Source organism: Oncorhynchus mykiss, chromosome 11, assembly GCF_057628025.1.
Source record: "Oncorhynchus mykiss isolate SJ-2025 chromosome 11, ASM5762802v1, whole genome shotgun sequence".
Lineage (NCBI taxonomy): Eukaryota > Metazoa > Chordata > Actinopteri > Salmoniformes > Salmonidae > Oncorhynchus > Oncorhynchus mykiss.
In genome coordinates this window covers 87,979,596-88,003,667 of record NC_143032.1, presented here as the reverse complement: position 1 = coordinate 88,003,667, position 24,072 = coordinate 87,979,596, and the positions used below count along the sequence as shown (strand labels likewise).

The window sequence follows — 24,072 nt, the reverse complement described above, 5'->3', positions numbered from 1 at the left end:
AAGTTTTACCCATTGAGCTGCAATAATCACGTAGCCAGTTGTGAAGAGAAAGAATCCTGCTAAAGCGTTCAATGCCACGATTCAGAGAAGGGCACAGGGTCAGATGTGATGGGTATTTTATTAGTGTCTAGCAGAGTCAATCAGCTCTTTGAAATCCAGTTTCAACTGTTCAGAGCTGTCATTCATAATGTCATTAAACCCCACATAGACTACAATAGAATCAATGTCCATGTCCTGTTGTAGTACATTCAGGAGCAGCTTAGGGATGTCATTTACTCGAACTCTGGGATGGGATGTGGTTTTTGCACCAGGAACGGTCACATTTCTTACCATCGAGCTGCCCAAAATCATGGCTGGCGAGAAGGACCACTCCCACGCTTCACAGGATTTGGAGAACCCTTTATGGACGAGCGAAAGGCAGGATAACCTGAGCCCGTTGCTCCCGGCGCCTGGTGCAGGCCTCCGACAGATGTTGAAGTCCCTCTCGATCCAGAGCAGGGAAAGAAGGTTGCAGACGTCCACTTTGAAATCGTAAGAGTAGACACTGCGGCTGCAGACACAAGTTCCCCCATAGACGAAGATGCAGGAAGATCAGGCTCCAGGACGGCGAAACTATACATTGTTTGTGTCCTCTCCGGGCCTCCCGGTGGGAGTGTAGACTGCCTTGCGGGAGGCCGTGGTCTTCAGCTTCCACGGCTCGTGACATTTGACCATCATTGATTGCCATGCTCCTCTTGCTGTGCTCCTTCAACTCAGCTACGAGATGGGCGAACTCCGGGAAACATGGGCCAGTCAGACAAACGACAAGACTTCAGGAATCCATCAGGAATCCACCAGATTGGACGGATCCAAAATGCACGAACGCCGTCCAGCCACCGGTTTAGAAAACATTCCACTCTGCATTTTCCCCAGTTTGTTAAGTAGGCTGGCGACCTGTGTGATCAAGGAAGCCACCTCAAGCCTATAATCCTCGGCAAGCAAACAATTGCCGCATTGGAACTCAAAGTGATCCTGTTTGTCCCGAAACAAAGCGTAGTAGATACAGCTCCTACAGCGTTTTGAACTGTTCATTCATTTCTCCAAAGAGTGCTCCATTGCAAAACTCATCAGGGACTTTTATTTAAAAAAAATATTTAACCTTTATTTAACTAGGCAAGTCAGTTAAGAACACATTTTTTATATACAATGACGGCCTACTGCTAACAGGCTAACTACACCAAAATAAATGTAGAAATTTATGTTATTCAATTATTGCGCGCGCCAATGAGCGTCTGCGTTGCCAAGGGCTAAAATAGAAGTCAGTTCTATTTCTGACGCAGATCGCGGTGCAAGTCCTGCCTCCTCCATCTCCTCATTGGTTATACCCACGTGGGTGACTGAAAGAACGAACGAACAAGGTCAGTGGCGGTAATGCACCTAATTTATGAAAGTTGCCAATCGCAATATAAAGTCCAGAGAAGAAAAAGCCTAGAAGGAGGAGAGATGACTAGAAACGTTTCGGTTGACCGTTTTATTTGTGGATTAATTGTCAGAGTAGAGGACCTTGTGCATTTCAGGTAAAATTACAACTCAATGTTTATATCCCAGGACAAATTAGCTGGCAACAGCAAGCTAGATAAATAGGACAAATTAGTGTGCTAGCTAAATTGCCATGAATGTTTAATGCTTTTCAACCTGTCCCCAAATTAATGTAATTGGTTCAGAGTTTGTTTTGATATTTTAACCTGCGTGTTGTGATCGCGTTTGGTGTGGGGGGACAAAATAAATGTATGGCGTACACACGCAGCCGGTTTGAGTTTTGTGTAACCCGGACAACGCTGGGCCAATTGTGCACCGCCCTATGGTTATTCAGTCACGGCCGGTTGTGATACAGCCTGGAATCGAACCAGGGTCTGTAGTGATGCCTTTAGCACTGAGATGCAGTGCCTTAGAACGCAGCCCCACTCTGGCGAATATTGGTTATGTTTAAATCAAAAACAGCAAACCGAGTGTTTTCAGCATAGTGTTTAGCTGGCACTCTGATGACATCATTTGTGTTGTGTCGGTCACTCGTGTTGTTGGTATCCTGCAGGATGTCTGTGGGGTCCAGGCCCTGTGGTTTCTGGATGGGTTTGGGATTACCTGTACTCTCTCTCCTGCAGTATCTCTGTTGGGTCCAGGCCCTGTGGATTCTAAACAGGTCACGATTAGAGGTCAGGGGTTAGAGGTCAAGGGTTACCTGTACTCTCTCTCCTGCAGTATCTCTGTGGGGTCCAGGCCCTGTGGTTTCTGGATGGGCGTAACGCGGTTCTGTTTCTGTTGCAGTGTGATGACGGGCGACGGCTGCTGTCCCTGGGGCTGATGGGTAATAGAGGGGCCGGACATGGGTCCAGGAGGAGGGGCCTGGGGTGGGGCAGGTGAGGGTCTACCACTGGGGGGCGGAGCTAGAAGCTTCTGGGGGTTGCTGGGAGTATCACCACCTTGGCCTGAAACAGGAAGAGCACAAATATCTGTGGTCAATCACATTACATAAATCAACCAATTAGACTATCCAAATTAAACTGAGCCAGGGCCTGGGTTAGGATTAACTGAGCCAGACTAACCTTCAAACCAGGGTCTGGGTTAGGATTAACTGAGCCAGACTAACCTTCAGGCCAGGGTCTGGGTTAGGATTAACTGAACCAGACTAACCTTCAAACCAGGGTCTGGGTTAGGATTAACTGAGCCAGACTAACCTTCAAACAAGTGTCTGGGTTAGGATTAACTGAGCCAGACTAACCTTCAAACCAGGGTCTGGGTTAGGATTAACTGAGCCAGACTAACCTTCAGGCCAGGGTCTGGGTTAGGATTAACTGAGCCAGACTAACCTTCAGGCCAGGGTCTGGGTTAGGATTAACTGAGCTAGACTAACCTTTAGGCCAGGGTCTGGGTTAGGATTAACTGAGCCAGACTAACCTTCAGGCCAGGGTCTGGGTTAGGATTAACTGAGCCAGACTAACCTTCAGGCCAAGGTCTGGGTTAGGATTAATTGAGCCAGACTAAAGGGTATACATTGCACGACTTTCAAAATCGCTGAGCCTCTCACATTAAACGACTGTCTTTCCTGTAGTTTTTCTGTTAAAGGCAAGTACAAATGCACACTAGTAGTAGTCATGGCTCCTGTTCGACAGTCTACACATTCTGTGCGAAACAACGTCATCATCTCACTGGCTTTTTCTCTTGTGAGCTCTCATTGGCTAATGCTGATCACCGATCTAAAAACTTGTCGTTGCACATCTCACAATAAAAGTACATTGCAGATTTTGTGCCGATTTAATAAAACATACTTGAAAAAAAGTTGGGATGTCTGGTACTGCTCAAAGACAGGATCGGTAGCCCTCAGATTGCGTCGGACCCGCTCACATGAGGATTTTGTTTCCGATCTCAAAAACTTGTCTGGGACATCTAAATTGAGGCCAAAATCGTGTAGTGTATCAATCAATCAAATGTATTTATGAAGCCCTTTTTACATCAGCCGATGTCACAAAGTGCTGTACAGAAACCCAGACTAAATCCCCAAACAGCAAGCAATGCAGATGTAGAATCACGGTGGCTAGGAAAAACTCCCTAGAAAGGCAGGAACCTAGTAAGAAACCTAGAGAGGAACCAGGCTCTGAGGGGTGGCCAGTCCTCTTCTGGCTGTGCCGGGTGGAGATTATAAGAGTACATGGCCAAGATGTTCAAACGTTTATAGATGACCAGCATGGTCAAATAATAATAATCACAGTAGTTGTCGAGGGTGCAACAAGTCAGCACCTCAGGAGTAAATGTCAGTTGGCTTTTCATAGCCGATCATTCAGAGTATCTCTACCACTCCTGCTGTCTCTAGAGAGTTGAAAACAGCAGGTCTGGGACAAAGTAGCATGTCCGGTGAACAGGTCAGGGTTCCACAGCGGCAGGCAGAACAGTTGAAACGGGAGCGCAGGCACAACCAGGTGGACTGGGAATAGCAAAGAGTCATCAGGCCAGGCAGTCCTGAGGCATGGTCCCAGGTTAGGCTGTGCCTAGTGTGTACACCCAGGTTAAACTTAAGGCCATGGTAGGATTGGGCGATTTTACGATTGCATCATCTATCGACGATTGTTGACAGCCATCGTCGATGTCCCAAACGATGGTTTAGCATATTTTAACTTAACTGCATCGCTGGAATCTAGCAGTGCACAACAGAGCACACAGCACGGCGACATGCCAAATGGCCTTTTCTCTAATCGCCATTGCAAGATTTTTCTATGCATATGTGGTAGTTAGACTATTAACATAGTGTAAGATAACAATTAAGATTGTAGAAAGAGTGGAAAGCAACAAATGTCATGTTTTTTCCCCTCCCCTCTCATTATTTTAATATCTTAATTTCCCTTTAATCTCCCTAATGCCCATTTGAATTTGAAGGTAATTTGTTGGCCTAGGCACAGCCTACTCATGATCAACAATCGAATGAATGTATAGGCGTAAAGATGTACCATCTCAGAAAGTTTGCAAATAGCTTAAATAAAAACACAGTGTAGTAAAAATGAGAGAGAGAATAAACAATTGTAAGATTAGAGTTTAAGTAAACTTTATTTTGACAAGTTAAACTGATAAAATAATGGCTACCCAGATTACTTGCATTGGCCCCCCAACTTTTACACTGCTGCTACTCTCTTATTATCTATGCATAACTCACTTTAATAACTCTACCCACATGTTCAGTTGAGGTCAGAAGTTTACATACCTGAGCCAAATACATTTAAACTCAGTTTTTCACAATTCCTGACATTTAATCCTTGTAAAAATTCCTGTCTTAAATCAGTTAGGATCACCACTTTATTTTAAGAATGTGAAATGTCAGAATAATAGTAGAGAGAATGATTTATTTCAGCTTTTCATTCTATCATCACATTCACAGCGGGTCAGAAGTTTATATACACTCAATTAGTATTTGGTAGCATTGCCTTTAAATTGTTTAACTTGGGTCAAACGTTTCAGTTGGCCTTCCACAAGATTCCCACAATAAATTGGTTGAATTTTGAACCATTCCTCCTGACAGAGCTGGTGTAACTGAGTCAGGTTTGTAGGCCTCCTTGCTCGCACACGCCTTTTCAGTTCTGCCCACAAATTTTCTATAGGATTGAGGTCAGGAAGTTGTGTCCACTCCAATACCTTGACTTTGTTGTCCATTTTGCCACAAGTTTGGAAGTATGCTTGGGGTCATTGTCCATTTGGAAGACCCATTTGCGACCAAACTTTAACTTCCTGACTGATGTTTTGAGATGTTGCCCCCACAACATGATGCTGCCACCCCCAAGCTTCACAGTCGGGATGGTGTTCTTCGGCTCGCAAGCCTCCGCGTTTCTCCTCCTAACATAACGATGGTCATTATGGCCAAACAGTTTTATTTTTGTTTCATTAGACCAGAGGACATTTCTCCAAAAAGTACGATCTTTGTCCCCATGTGCAGTTGCAAACCGTAGTCTGGCTTTTTTATGGCAGTTTTGGAGCAGTGGCTTCTTCCTTGCTGAGCGGCCTTTCAGGTTATGTCGATATAGGACTCGTTTTACTGTGGATATAGATACTTTTGTACCCGTTTCCTCCAGCATCTACACAAGGTCATTTGCTGTTGTTCTGGGATTGATTTGCACTTTCCCACCAAAGTATGTAAGTCTCTAGGATACAGAATGCGTATGACAGCTGCGTGGTCCCATGGTGTTTAGACTTGCGTACTATTGTTTGTACAGATGGACGTGGTACCTTTAGGCGTTTGGAATTTGCTCCCAAGGTTGAACCAGACATGTGGAACCTTCCAGAAGGACAACCATCTCTGCAGCACTCCACCAATCAAGCCTTTATGGTAGAGTGGCCAGATGGAAGCCACTCCTCAGTGGAGCAAAGTACAGCGAGATCCTTGATGAAAATCCTCTCCAGAGCACTCAGGACCTCAGACTGGGGTGAAGGTTCACCTTCCAACAGGACAACGACCCTAAGCACACAGCCAAGAGAAAGCAGGAGTGGCTTCGGAACAAGTCTCTGAATGTCCTTGAGTGGCCCGGACATGATCCCGATTTAACATCTCTGGATAGACCTGAAAATAGCTGTGCAGCGACACTTCTCATCCAACCTGACAGAGCTTGAGAGGATCTGCAGAAGAATGGGAGAAACTCCCCAAATACAGGTGTGCCAAGCTTGTAGCGTCACACCCAAGAAGATTCGAGGCTGTAATCACTGCCAAAGGTGCTTCAACAAAGTGCTGAGTAAAACGTCTGAATACTTACGTAAATGTCATATTTCGTTTTTTAATTGTATTTGATTTTTGCTTTGTCATTATAGGGTTTTGTGTGTAGATTGACGAGGGAATCAAACTATTTAATACATTTTAGAATAAGGCTAGAACGTAGCAAAATGTGGAAAAAGTCAAGGGGTCTGAATACTTTCCGAATGCACTGTAAGTAATGTGTGAAATGTTTGATAGTGTATGTGATGTAAACAGATAAGTCTACTTTCTTGGGGGCCTGTATATTGACTGGTTTTCAAGCTGTCCACTCAAGAGGAAGCTTCCAACTGTAACCAGTGCCTGTAATCTGGTTCAGGTTATCAATCAACCTAACAGGGTGTTTACAAACTATACAGGAACAAGATAATCCACATGTATTGATCACATTTTTACTAATACTGACTGCAGAACCCATTGGATGCAGTGATCACAAAATAGTGGCTATATCCAGGAAAGACAAAGTTCCAACAGCTGGGCCTAAAATAGTGTATAAGAGGTCAAATAACAGATTGACTCTGCAAATGATGTTAAAAATATTTGTTGGTTTTATGTGATTAATGAGGAGCATCCAGACGCTGCACTTGAAGAATTTATTACATTTCTTCTTCCAATTATGGATAAACATGTACCTGTTAAGAAACTGACTGTTAGAACTGTTAAGGCTCCATTGATGAGGAATTGAGTCAGAACCTTCAGACCAGGGTCTGGTTTAAGATTAACTGAGTCAGACTAACCTTCAGGCCAGGGTTTGGGTCCGTGTGTCTGATTTTGTCCTGGCATAGTGATGGTGGGACCAGGGCCTGACTGAGGGCCAGACATAGAGGACATACCTGACAACACAACACAGTTAAATAATGAGCATAACTGGCAACACAACAGTTAAATAATGGGTATAACTTGCAAGTCAGAGTTTGACAATGTCATTGTGTCAACACCTGGTACCACTTGTAAAAACAGTTAAGATGATGGATGACAAGTAAATAGATTCCAAGGCCCAATACAAAATCGACCAGTCACTTAGATCATCGACCAGTCCCCTAGATCATCGACCAGTCCACTAGATCATCGACCAGTCACTTAGATCATCGACCAGTCACTTAGATCATCGACCAGTCACTTAGATCATCGACCAGTCCCCTAGATCATCGACCAGTCCCCTAGATCATCGACCAGTCCCCTAGATCATCGACCAGTCCCCTAGATCATCGACCAGTCACTTAGACCATCGACCAGTCACTTAGATCATCGACCAGTCACTTAGATCATCGACCAGTCCCCTAGATCATCGACCAGTCCACTAGATCATCGACCAGTCACTTAGATCATCGACCAGTCACTTAGATCATCGACCAGTCACTTAGATCATCGACCAGTCACTTAGATCATCGACCAGTCCCCTAGATCATCGACCAGTCCCCTAGATCATCGACCAGTCCCCTAGATCATCGACCAGTCACTTAGACCATCGACCAGTCACTTAGATCATCGACCAGTCACTTAGATCATCGACCAGTCACTTAGATCATCGACCAGTCCCCTAGATCATCGACCAGTCCCCTAGATCATCGACCAGTCACTTAGATCATCGACCAGTCACTTAGATCATCGACCAGTCACTTAGATCATCGACCAGTCACTTAGATCATCGACCAGTCCCCTAGATCATCGACCAGTCCCCTAGATCATTGACCAGTCCCCTAGATCATCGACCAGTCACTTAGACCATCGACCAGTCACTTAGATCATCGACCAGTCACTTAGATCATCGACCAGTCACTTAGATCATCGACCAGTCACTTAGATCATCGACCAGTCCCCTAGATCATCGACCAGTCCACTAGATCATCGACCAGTCACTTAGATCATCGACCAGTCACTTAGATCATCGACCAGTCACTTAGATCATCGACCAGTCACTTAGATCATCGACCAGTCCCCTAGATCATCGACCAGTCCCCTAGATCATCGACCAGTCCCCTAGATCATCGACCAGTCACTTAGACCATCGTCCAGTCACTTAGATCATCGACCAGTCACTTAGATCATCGACCAGTCACTTAGATCATCGACCAGTCCCCTAGATCATCGACCAGTCACTTAGATCATCGACCAGTCACTTAGATCATCGACCAGTCCCCTAGATCATCGACCAGTCCCCTAGATCATCGACCAGTCCCCTAGATCATCGACCAGTCACTTAGACCATCGACCAGTCACTTAGATCATCGACCAGTCACTTAGATCATCGACCAGTCACTTAGATCATCGACCAGTCACTTAGATCATCGACCAGTCCCCTAGATCATCGACCAGTCCACTAGATCATCGACCAGTCCCCTAGATCATCGACCAGTCACTTAGATCATCGACCAGTCCCCTAGATCATCGACCAGTACCCTAGATCCTACGCCCTATGCACTTGTGATGGATCCTCATAATCACCCCAAACAATGTTTTCCACTAGCGCAACAGCAGATTACGGACTAATATTCAACCGGCAACTTTTTCCACTTAAAATAACTAGGCTACTCTTCAGGCACCTGTCAGTCACAAAGCGAGCGATGACAGGGAAACTGCTGGTTTGACAGTCTTCTGTTGTTCCGCCTCCCAGGAACCTGTGGGCAGTGTGGTTGGTTAATTTCTTTACACAGCGGAAAGGGAGAGTATGATGCTCCTTCACTGTCTCTGTGAGTGAGTTTCAGGGCTCGACAGTGTGACCATTTTACTCACATTTGTGCCTAAAAACAGATCTGTATGAACTGAAAAGTTAATTATGAGCACGTGTGAGTTGTGATTTATAGCAACAAAAAAATCCTGCAGGAGCTTTTTTGATGATTAGGCCTGGCTCCCAGTCGGCATCCAATTCATCCCAAAGGTGTTCGATGGGGTTGAGGTCAGAGCTCTGTGCAGGCCAGTCAAGTTCTTTCACACCAATCTCGACAAACCATTTCTGTATGGACATCGCTTTGGGCACAGGGGCATTGTCATGCTGAAACAGAAAGGGTCTTCCACAAACTGTTGCCACAAAGTTGGAAGCACAGAATTGTCCAGAATGTCATTGTATGCTGTAGCGTTAAGATTTCCCTTCACTGGAATTAAGGGGCCCGAACCATGACAAAACAGCCCCAGACCATTATTCCTCCTCCACCAGACTTTACAGTTGGCACTATGCATTGGGACAGGTAGTGTTCTCCTAACATCCACCAAATGCAGATTCTTCCTTCGAACTGCCAGATGGTGAAGTGTGATTCATCACTCCAGAGAATGCGTTTTCACTGCTCCAGAGTTCAATGGCTGTGAGCTTTACACCAGTCCAGCTGACGCTTGGCATTGCACATCTTAGGCTTGGAAATTAATTTCATGAAGCTCCCGACTAACAGTTCTTGTGCTAACGTTGCTTCCAGAGGCAGTTTGGAACTCGGTAGTGAGTGTTGCAACCGAGGACAGATGATTTTTCCGCACTATGTGCTTCAACACTCGGCGGTCCTGTTCTGTGAGTTTGTGTGGTCTACCACTTCATGGCTGAGGCATTGTTGCTCCTAGACGTATCCATTTCCCAATAACAGCACTTACAGTTGACCGGGGCATCTCTAGCAGAGCAGAAATGTGAAGAACTGAGTTGTTGGAAAGGTGGCATCCTATGACGGTGCCACGTTGAAAGTCACTGAGCTTTTCAGGGATGGTAGGGGACGCCATGTGCGACTGACGTGTTTTCCGTTTGCTCCCGTGGTATTCTTAAAGTTTATGTGAATTCTGCAGCAGAACCGTATTTATTTTCAGGTATTAATTTGGTGATCCCTTCCCGTAAAAAACAAGACTACTTTGCTTCCGAATGTCAGCATGTCGACCAAACATAAGGCCAAGAGCATGACTTTGAGAAAACCCGGCCTACAAGACCCGCTCTCATCACCGCCCTCTCCTGAGTCTGAGGGCCCGGGGACGCACACTTTACCCGGGGGCGCGGCTTGGCCTGGCGGTGCTGAAATGAACATTCTCGAGGCCATCAAACTACTACGCTCTGAGATAGTTGAAATGAAAACAGGAGATTTCTAATAGTTTAAAAACAGATTTAACCATCCTGCGGAACGAGACTGTGCCAGCAATCACATTACTCAAAACAACAACTGCGTCACACACTACAACGATTGCAGCACTGGAGACCTCCGCTACTAATGTCTCCGATTTAACTACATCCCTGGAGGCTGAAGTTAAACGCCTAGCTGCGGATTTGAAAAAGGTGAGGGAGGGCTGTGTGAGTTTAGAGGGATTCTCTCGCCGCAATAATCTGAGACTTGTATCAGTCCCAGAGTCCGCGGAAATGCATCGCGCCACGGATTTCGTTTCAGGGCTGCTGAAGGATGTTCTTGCCTTAGATGAAAAGCCCCTGATTGATCGAGCCCACCGGTCGTTGCGCCCAAAGCCCCGGGATGGGGAGAGGCCCCGTGACATAATTCTTCGAGTGCACTTTTTTCATGAGAAGATGGAGATCCTCCGACGAGCCCGCAATACCACTCTGAGCTTTCAAGGACAGAGCTTTTCCATCTACCAGGACTACTCCCCCACTGTTTCCAGGCAGCGCGCAGCTTTCGGACAGGCCAAACGAGTACTTCGGGACCATCCAAGTGTGAAGTATGGACTGCGATTCCCGGCCCGTTTATGGATATCTCATGAGGGTAAAGACTACACATTTGAATCTCCGGATGAGGCTATGGCTCACATTCAACGTCACATCATGAAGTCTTGAATATGCTCACAGTTCAGCAACTGTTGCTTGCGAACTGTGGATAGTAAGTACCCCACTTGTGGTACAATTATGTTTATATATAACAGGCTAGTCTTGTATAGTTGGTGAAACTATTCAGGCTTATTTGATGTGATCTAATGTTTTGATCATCTAGTGTGCGTGCCTTATCTCGCTCACCTATTTAGTTTGTTTACACATTGTCTCAGTGACTCAAAATATTTTTGGTTATTTGTTTACTGCATCCGTTTGCATTGACCCAGTAAACAGTAAATGTCTCCCGAGGCTACACGGTTTCTGGGGCCTCACTTTAATTTTAAAAGTTTTGAGTGTCATTTATGCCCAGCAAACGTTCAACGTAGCACACGTAGTTTTTTGGTATTGGTTGTAAGCTGTATCAGCTTCAACTAGACTACTATTATAATTACTATTATTTTTGATTGTCTTACTACGATTTCCTTACTTCAAATTAGATTTTTGGCTGAGAGCCTTTATACATTTTATTTATTTTCTCTCTCAATGCCTGTTATAAGACGGGGAATACAATTATATACATCTCTACAAGTGGTGCTTTTGTCATTCCGTTTGCATAAGGGATTCACCTTTTTTTTATTTGAAAAAATACATACAAATCTTTCTTTTTGCTGCTTGATCCACTAACAAAACGCGACTTTAAAGAGCGGGACTGTGGGTTTAGGTTTAAGACCGCACTCTCACAGACATACTGTGCGAAGAGAACATGTTCTATTTAGGCTTGTACCTCGTTTGGGGTGGTATTGTCTGGGATGGGGGGGGGGCAGGTTGAATTGTTCAGTTCTAATGTTGTCATTCTGTCTTTTTAGTTTTTTTTCTGTACTTTTTCCAAACATTTACCACCGTACATTATTACTCTGAGACAAGTTATTCTGGGGGTTTTGGGCGCTCATTGCGTTTCCATTCTATGCTCTAATGACAGGGTTGAATAACGGGAATGCCCAGAGGGGCCGAAATAATACGATCAAGTACATTTCTTGGAATACCAAAGGGGTTAACAACCCGGTGAAGCGTAAGAGGGTGTTGACACACTTAAAGGGTTTGAATGCAAATATTGCATTTCTACAAGAGACTCACTTGAGGACTGGTGAGCATTTTAGGATGCGTAAGGACTGGGTTAGTCAAGTGTTCCACTCGAACTTTCATAGTAAATCAAGAGGTGCTGCTATTCTGGTTGATAAAGCTACTCCCTTTGTAGCTTCTGAGGTTATTGCTGATCCTAAGGGACGATACGTCATAGTAACCGGTGAACTGTTTTCTACCCCTCTTGTTTTGGCTAGTGTTTATGCTCCCAATTGGGATGACACAAGTTTCATTTCTTCATTTCTGTCTGCTATTCCCAATTTAGATTCTCATTTGTTGATTTTAGGGGGGGATTTCAACTGTAAAATGTCCCCAGTTCTTGACAAGTCCTCACAAACAAATACAGGCCCATCTAAATGTGCCCTACTTATTCAATCCTTTCTTCAGAAATATGCTATGTTTGAGGCCTGGCGTTTCCTACATCCTACAGATAGACAGTATTCCTTTTATTCTCATGTTCATCAAACATACTCCCGGATTGATTACTTATTTTTGGACAAAAAACTTCTGCCTAACCTTCGGCAGTGTACTTACGAGAGTATTGTTATCTCTGACCATTCACCATTAGTGCTTGAACTAGAGTTTCACCAGCGACCTCCTAGGTGTTATCAATGGCGTCTCAACCCCATTTTACTCTCAGATAAGGAGTTTGTCAATTTCATTTCTTCTGAAATTACCTTATTCCTAGAAACTAATTCAACACCAGGTATGTCCTGCTCTACCATATGGGAGTCTCTCAAAGCATACCTACGTGGCCAAATGATTTCTTATACAGCCAACCAAAACAGAGTTCGCTCCCAGCGACTTCGGGACCTGAGCGAGTCCATAGCCACATTGGATGAGAAGTATGCTACGGATCCTTCCTCTGATCTGCATAAAGAGCGCCAACTACTCCAATCTGAATTTGATGAGCTTTCTACCAGGCAAGCTGAACTGATACTCTTGCGAGCTCGATACAAAGTCTATGAACAACTCCTTGCGCATCAGATCCGTAAATCTGAGGCCTCACGTTTAATCCCACAAATAAGGACCCCGTCTGGTGCCACCACAGTTATATATAAAGAGATCAATGATCAATTTAAACAATTTTACTCTGCGCTATACACCTCTGAATCCCCTCAAGACCCCTTGTTGATTGACTCCTTCTTTAATGGCTTGAATATGCCTTCAATTGATACAGACTCCCATGACTGTCTAGAAGAAGAATTTACGCTTGAGGAGATTGCAACAGCAGTGTCCGCAATGAAAAGTGGTAAATCACCGGGTCCGGACGGTTTTCCAAACAAATTTTACAGGACGTTTTCTGGTCTGCTTTGCCCATTCTTGTCTCGACTATTTGCAGAGTGCCTCAATACTTCAAAGCTACCGCCTAGTCTTTATCAGGCTTCAATTTCATTACTACTAAAGAAAAACAAAGACCCCCTGGAATGTGGATCCTATCGCCCAATCTCGCTTTTAAACTGTGATTACAAAATCCTAGCTAAGCTTTTAGCCATCCGTATGGAAGGCTTGCTGCACCAAGTAATACACTCTGGCCAGACTGGCTTTGTGAGAAATAGGCATTTATTTTTCAATATTAGGCGCCTTATGAATATACTGTACTCCCCAGCGTCGGAGGACCCGGAGGTGGTGGTCTCACTTGATGCCGAAAAAGCGTTTGACCGCGTTGAGTGGGATTACCTAACAGCTGCCCTTTATAGATTTGGCTTTGGCCCCAAATTCATTGCGTGGATGAAGATTCTTTATTTTTCCCCCATGGCTTCGGTACGGACTTGCACCGCGGATCCAGACAGGGTTGCCCACTCTCCCCCTTGTTGTTTGCTTTGGCAATCGAGCCTCTCGCCATTGCACTACGCTCTAATGATGCCATTCAAGGCATAATCAGGGCGGGCTGGGAGCAGAAAGTCTCGCTATATGCTGACGACCTCCTTTTGTTTATCTCCAACCCCGATACCTCATTGCCACGTGCCCTATCTGTTCTTAAAAAGTTTGGATCTATCTCAGGGTACAAGCTGAATCTAGGCAAGAGTGAGCTTTTTCCGGTAAACAAGGCTGCTTTAAAGTGCTCTTTCACAAGTTCTCAGTTTAGGATTGTCCGGGATCAATTCACTTACTTGGGAGTAAAAGTGACAAGGAAATATTCATTTCAGGAAAACTTTGTTGCTCTAGCAGACAGATTGAAACAATCTTTTACTTTTTGGAATTCGCTACCCCTTTCTCTTATCGGAAGGATTAATGTCATTAAAATGAATGTGTTGCCCAAATGTTTATATTTATTTCAATGTTTACCCATTTTTATTCCAAAATCTTTTTTTATTTCACTGGATCAAACATTCATGCATTTTATTTGGGATGGCAAGGTACCACGGATTGGTAGAAAACATTTACAGAAGCCTAGGTCATTGGGGGGTTTAGCTCTACCAAATTTTCAGACATACTACTGGACTGATCCTACTGGCCCTAGACCACTCTGGGTCCAGATGGAGTCTGAATCGTGTAAACCTGCAGCACTTTCCTCTGTGCTGTGCTCGTCTCTCCCAGTGTCCCTAGGCAAAAGGTGTGCCAACTTAATTGTAAAGCAGTCTCTTAAAATTTGGAATCAGTTCCGTTTAGCCTTTAGCCTCCGAGGCTTTTCTCTATCAGGCCCAATCAATCAGAACATTTTATTTCCTCCATCTTTGAATGACGGGGCTTTTGGCATTTGGCACTCACTAGGCCTTTCCTCGCTAGCCCAATTATTCTTTGATGATACATTTGCCTCTTTTTCTCAGCTGCAGGAAAAGTTAAATCTCCCCCAATCCCACTTTTTCCGCTATCTCCAGACTAGAAACTTTGTCAGGGCTAAACCACCTGGATTTCCCAATAGGCCTGCGAATACAGCTATAGAGAGCATCTTGGAGCTATACAAGCATCCTAGGGGCGCAATTTCAGATGTATATGCAATCATTCATGACTTACAGAACCCTTCTTTGGTGCCTTTAAAGACTCGATGGGAAAAGGATTTGGGAGAGGAACTTGGGGAAGACGCCTGGGAATCTGTGCTGCACGGGGTGCACTCGTCCTCTTTTAGCACTAGACACAGCCTCATTCAATTCAAGGTGGTTCACCGTATCCACTGGTCGGGGACCAAACTTGAAAGAATATTCTCTGATTTTGATCCTACCTGTGTCAGATGTAAGGTGGAACCAGCCATACTGTTGCATATGTTTTGGGGCTGTCATAAACTGTCAGGTTTCTGGGAAATAATATTTAAATGTTTCTCTGATATATATGACACTGTTATAGATCCGTCTCCCCTTACAGCCCTTTTTGGAGTACTGCCCATGGGTACCCCCCTATCAAGAATCCAGTCGGACACTGTTGCTTATACAACTCTTTTAGCTAGACGGCTAATACTACAGAACTGGAAGATGGCAGCTCCCCCATCTTAGAAATATTGGGTGAGGGATGTGTTGTGCTCTCTGAAACTAGAAAAAATTAAATTCAATTCACGTGGGAACCCCAAACTGTTTGATGAGGCTTGGGCTCCATTCCGGTCTTACTTTAAACAGTCCATCCTCTGATGGCATTCCAATTAATACTAAAATAAGTCTGTGACTTAAGGGTTGGAGGAGCTCCTCTCTGTGTTTTTGCTGGGGGGGCATTAAGGTCCATGTGCTTATTGATTGTGGTCCGCAGATGCCTTGTTCATCTTGCCCAGGCAGAGACTGAAGTGTGAGCTTGTTTTTCCCAGTTATTTTTACATTTTGTTCACGCCTACATGAATAATCATTTTATTTTTTTATTTTAAAGCATTGTAAACTTTTTTTTTGTCCAGTGGCTGGTCGGTCTGTGGCCATGACTCTCTGTGATTGGTTGCATTTCTCCACCCTTATCCCTTGACTGTTTACAGGAACAATGGTGAGGTGTTTGCTCTGTCCCTGTACTATAGATTGCCCTTTAACCTCTGTAGCCTTCTGCCTGGTGTGTTTAACTTGTCTAAAGTATGGTATGTTTAAAGCTATTTTTTATTATTATTTTTTTTTCTAGTTGAGTATATTATCTATATTTCTTTGTCTTGTCTGTGTGTGTGTATGTTCAAAACTTAAACAGAGTAAAAAAAGTCACTGAGCTTTTCAGTAAGGTCATTCTACAGCCAATGTTTTTCTATGGAGATTGCATGGCTGGGTGCTAGATTGTATAGACCTGTCAGCAATGGGTGTGGCTGAAACAGCAGAACCGACTAATTTAAAGGTGTGTCCACATACGTTTTTATATACACCACCAGTCAAAAGTTTTAGAACACCAAGGGTTTTTCAAGGGTTTTTCTTTATTTGTACTATTTTCTACATTGTAGAATAATAGTGAAGACATCAAAACTATGAAATAACACATGGAATAATTTAGTGATCAAAAGGGCCCAGAAGTGGTTTTAGGTGAACTTCCCCTTTAAGATTATATTCTGCCAACTATGTGAATCCAACCTGTATTTTCACTACTGGGCTGCATTCTCCTGGGTCAGATCTTTAAAAGTTTGAGGTACATTCGGGTACCTGTTTGGGGTACTTTGGCAGTGTTTTCCACCACTACCTGGAGTAACTAACCAAAAGGTTGCAAGCCAGGCTTCCCCTTTGGGGTACCTTTTTGGGGTTGTCTGGTGTACCTGTTTGGAGTACTTTGGGGTTGTTTGGGTACCTGTTTGGAGTACTTTGGGGTTGTCTGGTGTACCTGTTTAGAGTACCTGTTTGGGGTTGTTTGGGTACCTGTTTGGAGTACTTTGGGGTTGTCTGGTGTACCTGTTTGGAGTACTTTGGGGTTGTCTGGGTACCTGTTTGGGTACCTGTTTGGAGTACCTGTTTAGGGTGCTTTGGGGTTGTTTGGGTACCTGTTTGGGGTGCTTTGGGGTTGTCTGGTGTACCTGTTTGGAGTACTTTAGGGTTGTTTGGGTACCTGTTTGGGTACCTGTTTGGAGTACCTGTTTGGAGTGCTTTGGGGTTGTTTGGGTACCTGTTTGGGGTGCTTTGGGGTTGTTTGGGTACCCTGTTTGGGGAGTTTTGGGGTTGTTTGGGTACCTGTTTGGGGTGATTTGAGGTTGTTTGGGTACCTGTTTGGATACCTGTTTGGAGTACCTGTTCGGGATTGTTTGGGGTGCTTTGGGGTTGTTTGGGTACCTGTTTGGGGTTGTTTGGGTACCTGTTTGGAGTACTTTGGGGTACCTGTTTGGGGTACCTGTTTGAGGTTGTGTTGGCTACTTTGGGGTACCTGTTTGGTGTTGTTTAGGGTTGTTTGGGGTGATTAGTAGGACCCCTTGTGATGATCTGAGTGGATTTGATTAGCCTAAGCAATATGGTGAAACTTCCACCTAGCCTGTCAAGAGGTCTAGGTGGAGCTGTTGCTATATTACGAACACCTGTCAATACCTCTCAGATCTCCACAAGTGCATAGGGTCTAGGGCTCCATTTGGAATTGGCCCTAAGTGTCACCTACCAGGAGGCCTGCTGTAGGGGCTGCCAGTGCTCGGCTGCTGCTGCTGTTGTTGCTGCATGGTGGGCAGACTCCTCTTGCCCTGGACCGCCAGCTGGAGGTTTTCAGGAAGCGGTTGGCCCCGCCCCAGAATCTTATAGGCCAGGATCTGGGCCCGGAGTTGCTGTAATTGGACAGGGCTGAAGGAGGAGCAGCCACGACCAAGAGGCCCCTGTGGACCCATGGCTGACTGGGGGTCCATCTGGGGTATCATGGAGCCCGACGGGACGGGGGACATCTGAGGGGGCATGGGAGGCGTAGGGCCGCCCCTGGATAGGGGGCTGGAAGCGTGCTCTGGGACACCCAGGGGGGAGGGTTGTGGGGGCATGTAGCCTACAGGAGAGACAACAGTATGTAGATTATACATCAGGTATGTGTTTTGTACTGTAGATTATACATCAGGTATGTGTTTTGTACTGTAGATTATACATCAGGTATGTGTTTTGTACTGTAGATTATACATCAGGTATGTGTTTTGTACTGTAGATTATACATCAGGTATGTGTTTTGTACTGTAGATTATATATCAGGTATGTGTTTTGTACTGTAGATTATACATCAGGTATGTGTGTTATACATCAGGTATGTGTTTTAAACCGTAGATTATACATCAGGTATGTGTTTTGTACTGTAGATTATACATCAGGTATGTGTTTTATAGATTATGCATCAGGTATGTGTTTTAAACTGTAGATTATACATCAGGTATGTGTTTTATAGATTATACATCAGGTATGTGTTTTGTACTGTAGATTATACATCAGGTATGTGTTTTGTACTGTAGATTATATATCAGGTATGTGTTTTGTACTGTAGATTATACATCAGGTATGTGTTTTGTACTGTAGATTATATATCAGGTATGTGTTTTGTACTGTAGATTATACATCAGGTATGTGTGTTATACATCAGGTATGTGTTTTATACTGTAGATTATACATCAGGTATGTGTTTTATAGATTACACATCAGGTATGTGTATTATACTGTAGATTATACATCAGGTATGTGTTTTGTACTGTAGATTATATATCAGGTATGTGTTTTATACTGTAGATTATACATCAGGTATGTGTTTTATAGATTATACATCAGGTATGTGTTTTAAACCGTAGATTATACATCATGTATGTGTGTTATACATCAGGTATGTGTTTTGTACTGTAGATTATACATCAGGTATGTGTTTTATACTGTAGATTATACATCAGGTATGTGTTTTATAGATTATACATCAGGTATGTGTTTTAAACCGTAGATTATACATCATGTATGTGTGTTATACATCAGGTATGTGTTTTGTACTGTAGATTATACATCAGGTATGTGTTTTATAGATTATACATCAGGTATGTGTTTTAAACTGTAGATTATACATCAGGTATGCGTTTTATAGATTATACATCAGGTATGTGTTTTAAACTGTAGATTATACATCAGGTATGCGTTTTATAGATTATACATCAGGTATGTCTTTTAAACTGTAGATTATACATCAGGTATGCGTTTTGTACTGTAGATTATACATCAGGTATGTGTGTTATACATCAGGTATGTGTTTTAAACCGTAGATTATACATCAGGTATGTGTTTTATACTGTAGATTATACATCAGGTATGTATTTTATAGATTATACATCAGGTACGTGTTTTAAACTGTAGATTATACATCAGGTATGTGTTTTATAGATTATACATCAGGTATGCATTTTGTACTGTAGATTATACATCAGGTATGTGTTTTATAGATTATACATCAGGTATGTGTGTTATACATCAGGTATGTGTTTTGTACTGTAGATTATACATCAGGTATGTGTGTTATACATCAGGTATGTGTTTTAAACCGTAGATTATACATCAGGTATGTGTTTTATACTGTAGATTATACATCAGGTATGTGTTTTGTACTGTAGATTATACATCAGGTATGTGTTTAATAGATTATACATCAGGTACGTGTTTTAAACTGTAGATTATACATCTGGTATGTGTTTTATAGATTATACATCAGGTATGTGTTTTGTACTGTAGATTATACATCAGGTATGTGTGTTATACATCAGGTATGTGTTTTATAGATTATACATCAGGTATGTGTTTTGTACTGTAGATTATACATCAGGTATGTGTTTTATAGATTATACATCAGGTATGTGTTTTGTACTGTAGATTATACATCAGGTATGTGTGTTATACATCAGGTATGTGTTTTATAGATTATACAGCAGGTATGTGTTTTAAACTGTAGATTATACATCAGGTATGTGTTTTATAGATTATACATCAGGTATGTGTTTTGTACTGTAGATTATACATCAGGTATGCGTTTTGTACTGTAGATTATACATCAGGTATGTGTGTTATACATCAGGTATGTGTTTTATACTGTAGATTATACATCAGGTATGTGTTTTATAGATTATATATCAGGTATGTGTGTTATACATCAGGTATGTGTGCTATATGTGTGTTAAACATTAGACCTCAGATATGTGAGCTAAATATTAGAAAATATAAATAAGGACGTGGATCAATGTGTTGGTGATAGTAAATGAGGCAACAGAGCAAATAGAGGAGACTAAACTGCTTGGTGTAACACTGGACTGTAAATTGTCAAAACATATTGATGCAATGGTAGCTAAAATAGGGAGAAGTCTGTCTGTAATAAAGTGCTGCTCTGCTTTCTTGACATCACAATCAATTAAATAAGTCCTATAGGCCTTAGTTTCATCACACCTGGACTACTGCCCAGGGACATAAAGATAAACATAGGTAAATTACAGTTGGACCAGAACAGAGCAGCACAGCTGACCCTTAAATGTACACAGAGGGCTAATATCAATAACATGCATGTCAATCTCTCCTGACTCAAAGTCACGAAAAAGGTTTCTACATGGGATAAATCTACCTGACTCAAAGTCACGAAAAAGGTTTCTACATGGGATAAATCTACCTGACTCAAAGTCGAGAGATTGACTGCATCATGACTTGTCTTTGAGAGGTATTGATGTGTTGAAAACACCAAACTCTCTGTTCAAACAGCTAACACACTCAGACACCCAAGACATGCCACTAGATGTCTCTTCACAGTCCCCAAGTCCAGAACAGACTTTGGGAAGCACACAGTACTACACAGAGCCATGACTACATAGAAGTCTCTTCCACATCAGTTACCCAAGATAGCAGTAAAATCAGTACTACACAGAGCCATGACTACATGGAACTGTCTTCCACATAAGATAACCCAAGCTAGCAGTAAAATCCTAAAAACAAACACACAGATAAAACAACATGGATTGTTTGTGTGCCATTCAGAGAATGGGCAAGAAAAAAGATGTACCTGCCTTTGAACGGCAAAAGGGGGGCGCACCGGTTTGAGTGTGTCAAGAACTGCAACACTGCTGGGTTTTTCACTCTCAACAGTTTCCTTTGTGTATCAAGAATGGTCCACCACCCAAATGACATACAGTAAACTTGACAACTGTGGGAAGCATTGGAGTCAACATGGGTCAGCATCCATATGAAATGCTTTCGACACCTTGTAGAACAAATTGATGCTGTTCTGAGGGCAAAAGGGGGTGCAACTCCATATTAGGAAGGTGTTCCTAATGCTTTGTACGCTCAGTGTATATAGCTTTCTACATTACTGTATTTGCTGTGCTGTGTTTTGTCGCTGTGTTACCTTGGTTGATGTGCTGGTCCAGAGGGCTCTGTGAAGGGCCCATTCCGCTGTGTAGCGCCCTCATCCCAACTCCCTTCATCTGGCCATAGTTCGTCTCATCTCCCATCCCCTTCTCATCAACGCCCTCCATCGGCTGGAAACACATTCACATCAACCTGGGATACTGTGGCTCGCCTTTAGTGAAGTGCATAGCGCACATATTATACAATTACATATAGTCATTCAATAGGATATCTGTGGCATATTTTATATACTGTATCATACAGCAACTTCAGCACTGTGGGTGTGTTGTAGTGTTGAGGGTTACCTGGTGCATGGGGAGCATGGTGTCCTGAAGGTAGTCCCCAGCCCCCTGCCCCTGTAGGCTGGGGGGTCCGCTGGGGGGTCCGGAGCTAGGGGAGGGGCCTGGTCCTGGGGACCGGCCTGGGCACGGAGAGGGACCCGGGTGGGGCTGGGACATACCACCCGCATGCTCCGTAGGAGTGGACATCTACTGATCTACTGGCTGGCTGACTGACTGTACTACACCGGAGAGGAGGAAGTTTAGTCATTACATTTATTTCATCATTTTGTTGTTATTGATTTGTTTATTATTGATAAACCACATATAAATGTTTTTTACTTTTTGTAAGTCAGCTTGATATTTCAGACACTAATCATTATTGGTAATTGCGAATAGACATCAAATAATAGGCTATACATCAAAATAGGTCACTACACATCATAGGATGAGTATTTCTAATAAAATAAGTGTGAATTTTTAGATGATACGACTAAACAGTGTGGGGCAATTCCACAGTAACAGAATGATGCTGAAACTCAGATTTTTCACTTTAAATGTATGTCAAACAATTGCAACGTTAAACAAACCATACAACTCTATGCACAAGGATTACATTTAACAATTTCCACTGTAAAAGTAGTGCCATAATTCTGTTTCCAAATGGAGCAAATGTAACTCAAAGTCTGTTCAAGAACGTTGAACAACATTTTAGGGAAACGAGTTCAGTTCAGTACAAACCGTAACACAACATAGCAAACGTTTCATGGAAGTGAACTGACCCCATGTAGTAGTTTGGGGTCAGACTAAGCCCCGAGCGGTGTTCAAGTAAATGTGTTTTTGGAAAATGTGCACTGGAAACTGTTAAAAGTAGTCCTTGTGCATACACTGGTATAGTTTGTTTAACTTTGCAATCATTGGTTTTGTTTACATCATTCTGTTATCGTGGAATGTCCCTGTGATAAAAAACGGGAAGGAAAACAGGGTTTGAAACAGCCGAAGCAGAGCAGCGGAGCGTCTACATTTGCATAAAAATGTCCTGATTTAACCCAACACGCCTCCTCCCAGCTGACTGACCTGTCAACACGTGCATATGCGAAGTGTTTCATTAGGATCAAGGGAAGGTGTAGTTAGATAAATATCTTTATTTAATTTACTGTAGCTACGCATATTACCCGCATAACTGGATTATCGAATGTGTGAGCTTTAATGGCGCATAGTTTCGTCAATTCCAACCAAAAATGTTTTGTTTAGTAGCTTAGTGAAGCAAACCAGAGTACGCATACGTCTAAATCACTTAAACAACGTAGAGGCTTTACACAAGACAATACAAATGGCGAAGATAACGGTTTGGCATGTTTTTTATCACAGCTGAAAACGAGGACGGTCGAGCTGAGCTGTCACTTCCTGACCAAAAATGTAATCTGAAAGCAGGCCTCAACTTTTGCAGGTCTGTCAACGCTGTTGCAAAGTAGCTATTTATTTCATAAACATTTGTCATCTCAACTCGCTAAAAAAAAGTGTCTATGTTAATACGTGGATGCATGAAATGATGGCAAAGCATTTACGTTCTTGCTAAAAAATTGATCAAATCGTGTACAGATGTTGGGGGACGAGCAGCGCTGATTGGATCACTCCTTCCCTGAACGACCGTTTCTCTGCTTAACTTCTAATATGGTGGCCGTTGCTATCAACCAAAATAAACCGTCAGGGACGGGAAATAAAAGTTGACATGTGAAATGTGATCACGCAGAATAAATGACATTTATTAGGATTTACTAAGCAGTTTTTTTTAACACCCCAACTCATGATATAAAAAACGGATAATTCAACAGAACGAATAGTGGCTAACGGTAGTTAACAGTAGCTAGCTAAGTTAGCTAGCTAGCAAAAGCATGCCACCAACTTCAAATCAAATGTACTGTAACCTACTAATAACAAGCTAGCTAGCAACGTAACGGCCAATAAACATTCGGTATAACTATTTGTCAAATACAGTAAACTTGAACTCTATTTACCTTACGGTAGACTAAACGGAATTCAGTCTAAAATATATATATATATATATATATATTTCTGCTTTAAAATATGACTGCTATCTGTACGGTCCCTCCCTCTCTGTTTTTTTGACGTCTCAAGTTCAGGCTCTTTTGATTTGCCGAGACCGCATGAAAATACCACTAAACTGTAAAATGATTGGTTAAAGAATACATCAGTTATTACTTTCTCCGTTCTAAGGCGGGACTAATGTTCAGAAATCACTGAGAAAAAAAGTGTCTTCGTGCGTGTGGAAAACTCGTTATTACAGTGCCCGCTCTGACAAAGTTTCCAACGTAATGTTACAAAACATGCCAAATAAATACATCGAAATTAAATTGAAAACGTGCTCCTCTCGAACCACATCATTCACTATTCACAAAGGCTGTGTAGCTTTGTCTATTCCTTGACTTTCCCGAAGGAGCTGTGCTGTGTGCATATGTACCA

The 24,072-nt window shown here is 42.9% G+C and overlaps 1 protein-coding gene across 15 annotated transcripts in view; it reads right to left on the bottom strand.

Annotated features, from left to right (window-relative positions):
• The window catches only part of smarca2 (SWI/SNF related BAF chromatin remodeling complex subunit ATPase 2), a 168,129-nt gene extending 144,384 nt beyond the window's left edge, over positions 1 to 23,745 (bottom strand). For 6 of the 15 annotated variants that reach the window (XM_090191295.1, XM_090191298.1, XM_090191300.1 and 3 more), the window contains exons 1-6: positions 23,607 to 23,745; positions 21,616 to 21,830; positions 21,309 to 21,441; positions 17,589 to 17,957; positions 7,000 to 7,095; positions 2,219 to 2,465 (exon numbers count right to left, since the gene is read on the bottom strand). In XM_090191295.1, coding sequence (XP_090047421.1) covers positions 2,219 to 2,465; positions 7,000 to 7,095; positions 17,589 to 17,957; positions 21,309 to 21,441; positions 21,616 to 21,798 — 1,028 coding nt within the window. In that variant the 5' untranslated portion in view covers positions 21,799 to 21,830; positions 23,607 to 23,745. Of the gene's footprint in view, positions 1 to 2,121; positions 2,466 to 6,999; positions 7,096 to 17,588; positions 17,958 to 21,308; positions 21,442 to 21,615; positions 21,831 to 23,606 lie in introns of all 15 variants that reach the window. The other 9 variants (XM_090191301.1, XM_090191307.1, XM_090191305.1 and 6 more) reach the window with 4 other exon arrangements.
• Positions 23,746 to 24,072: the final 327 nt, after the last annotated feature.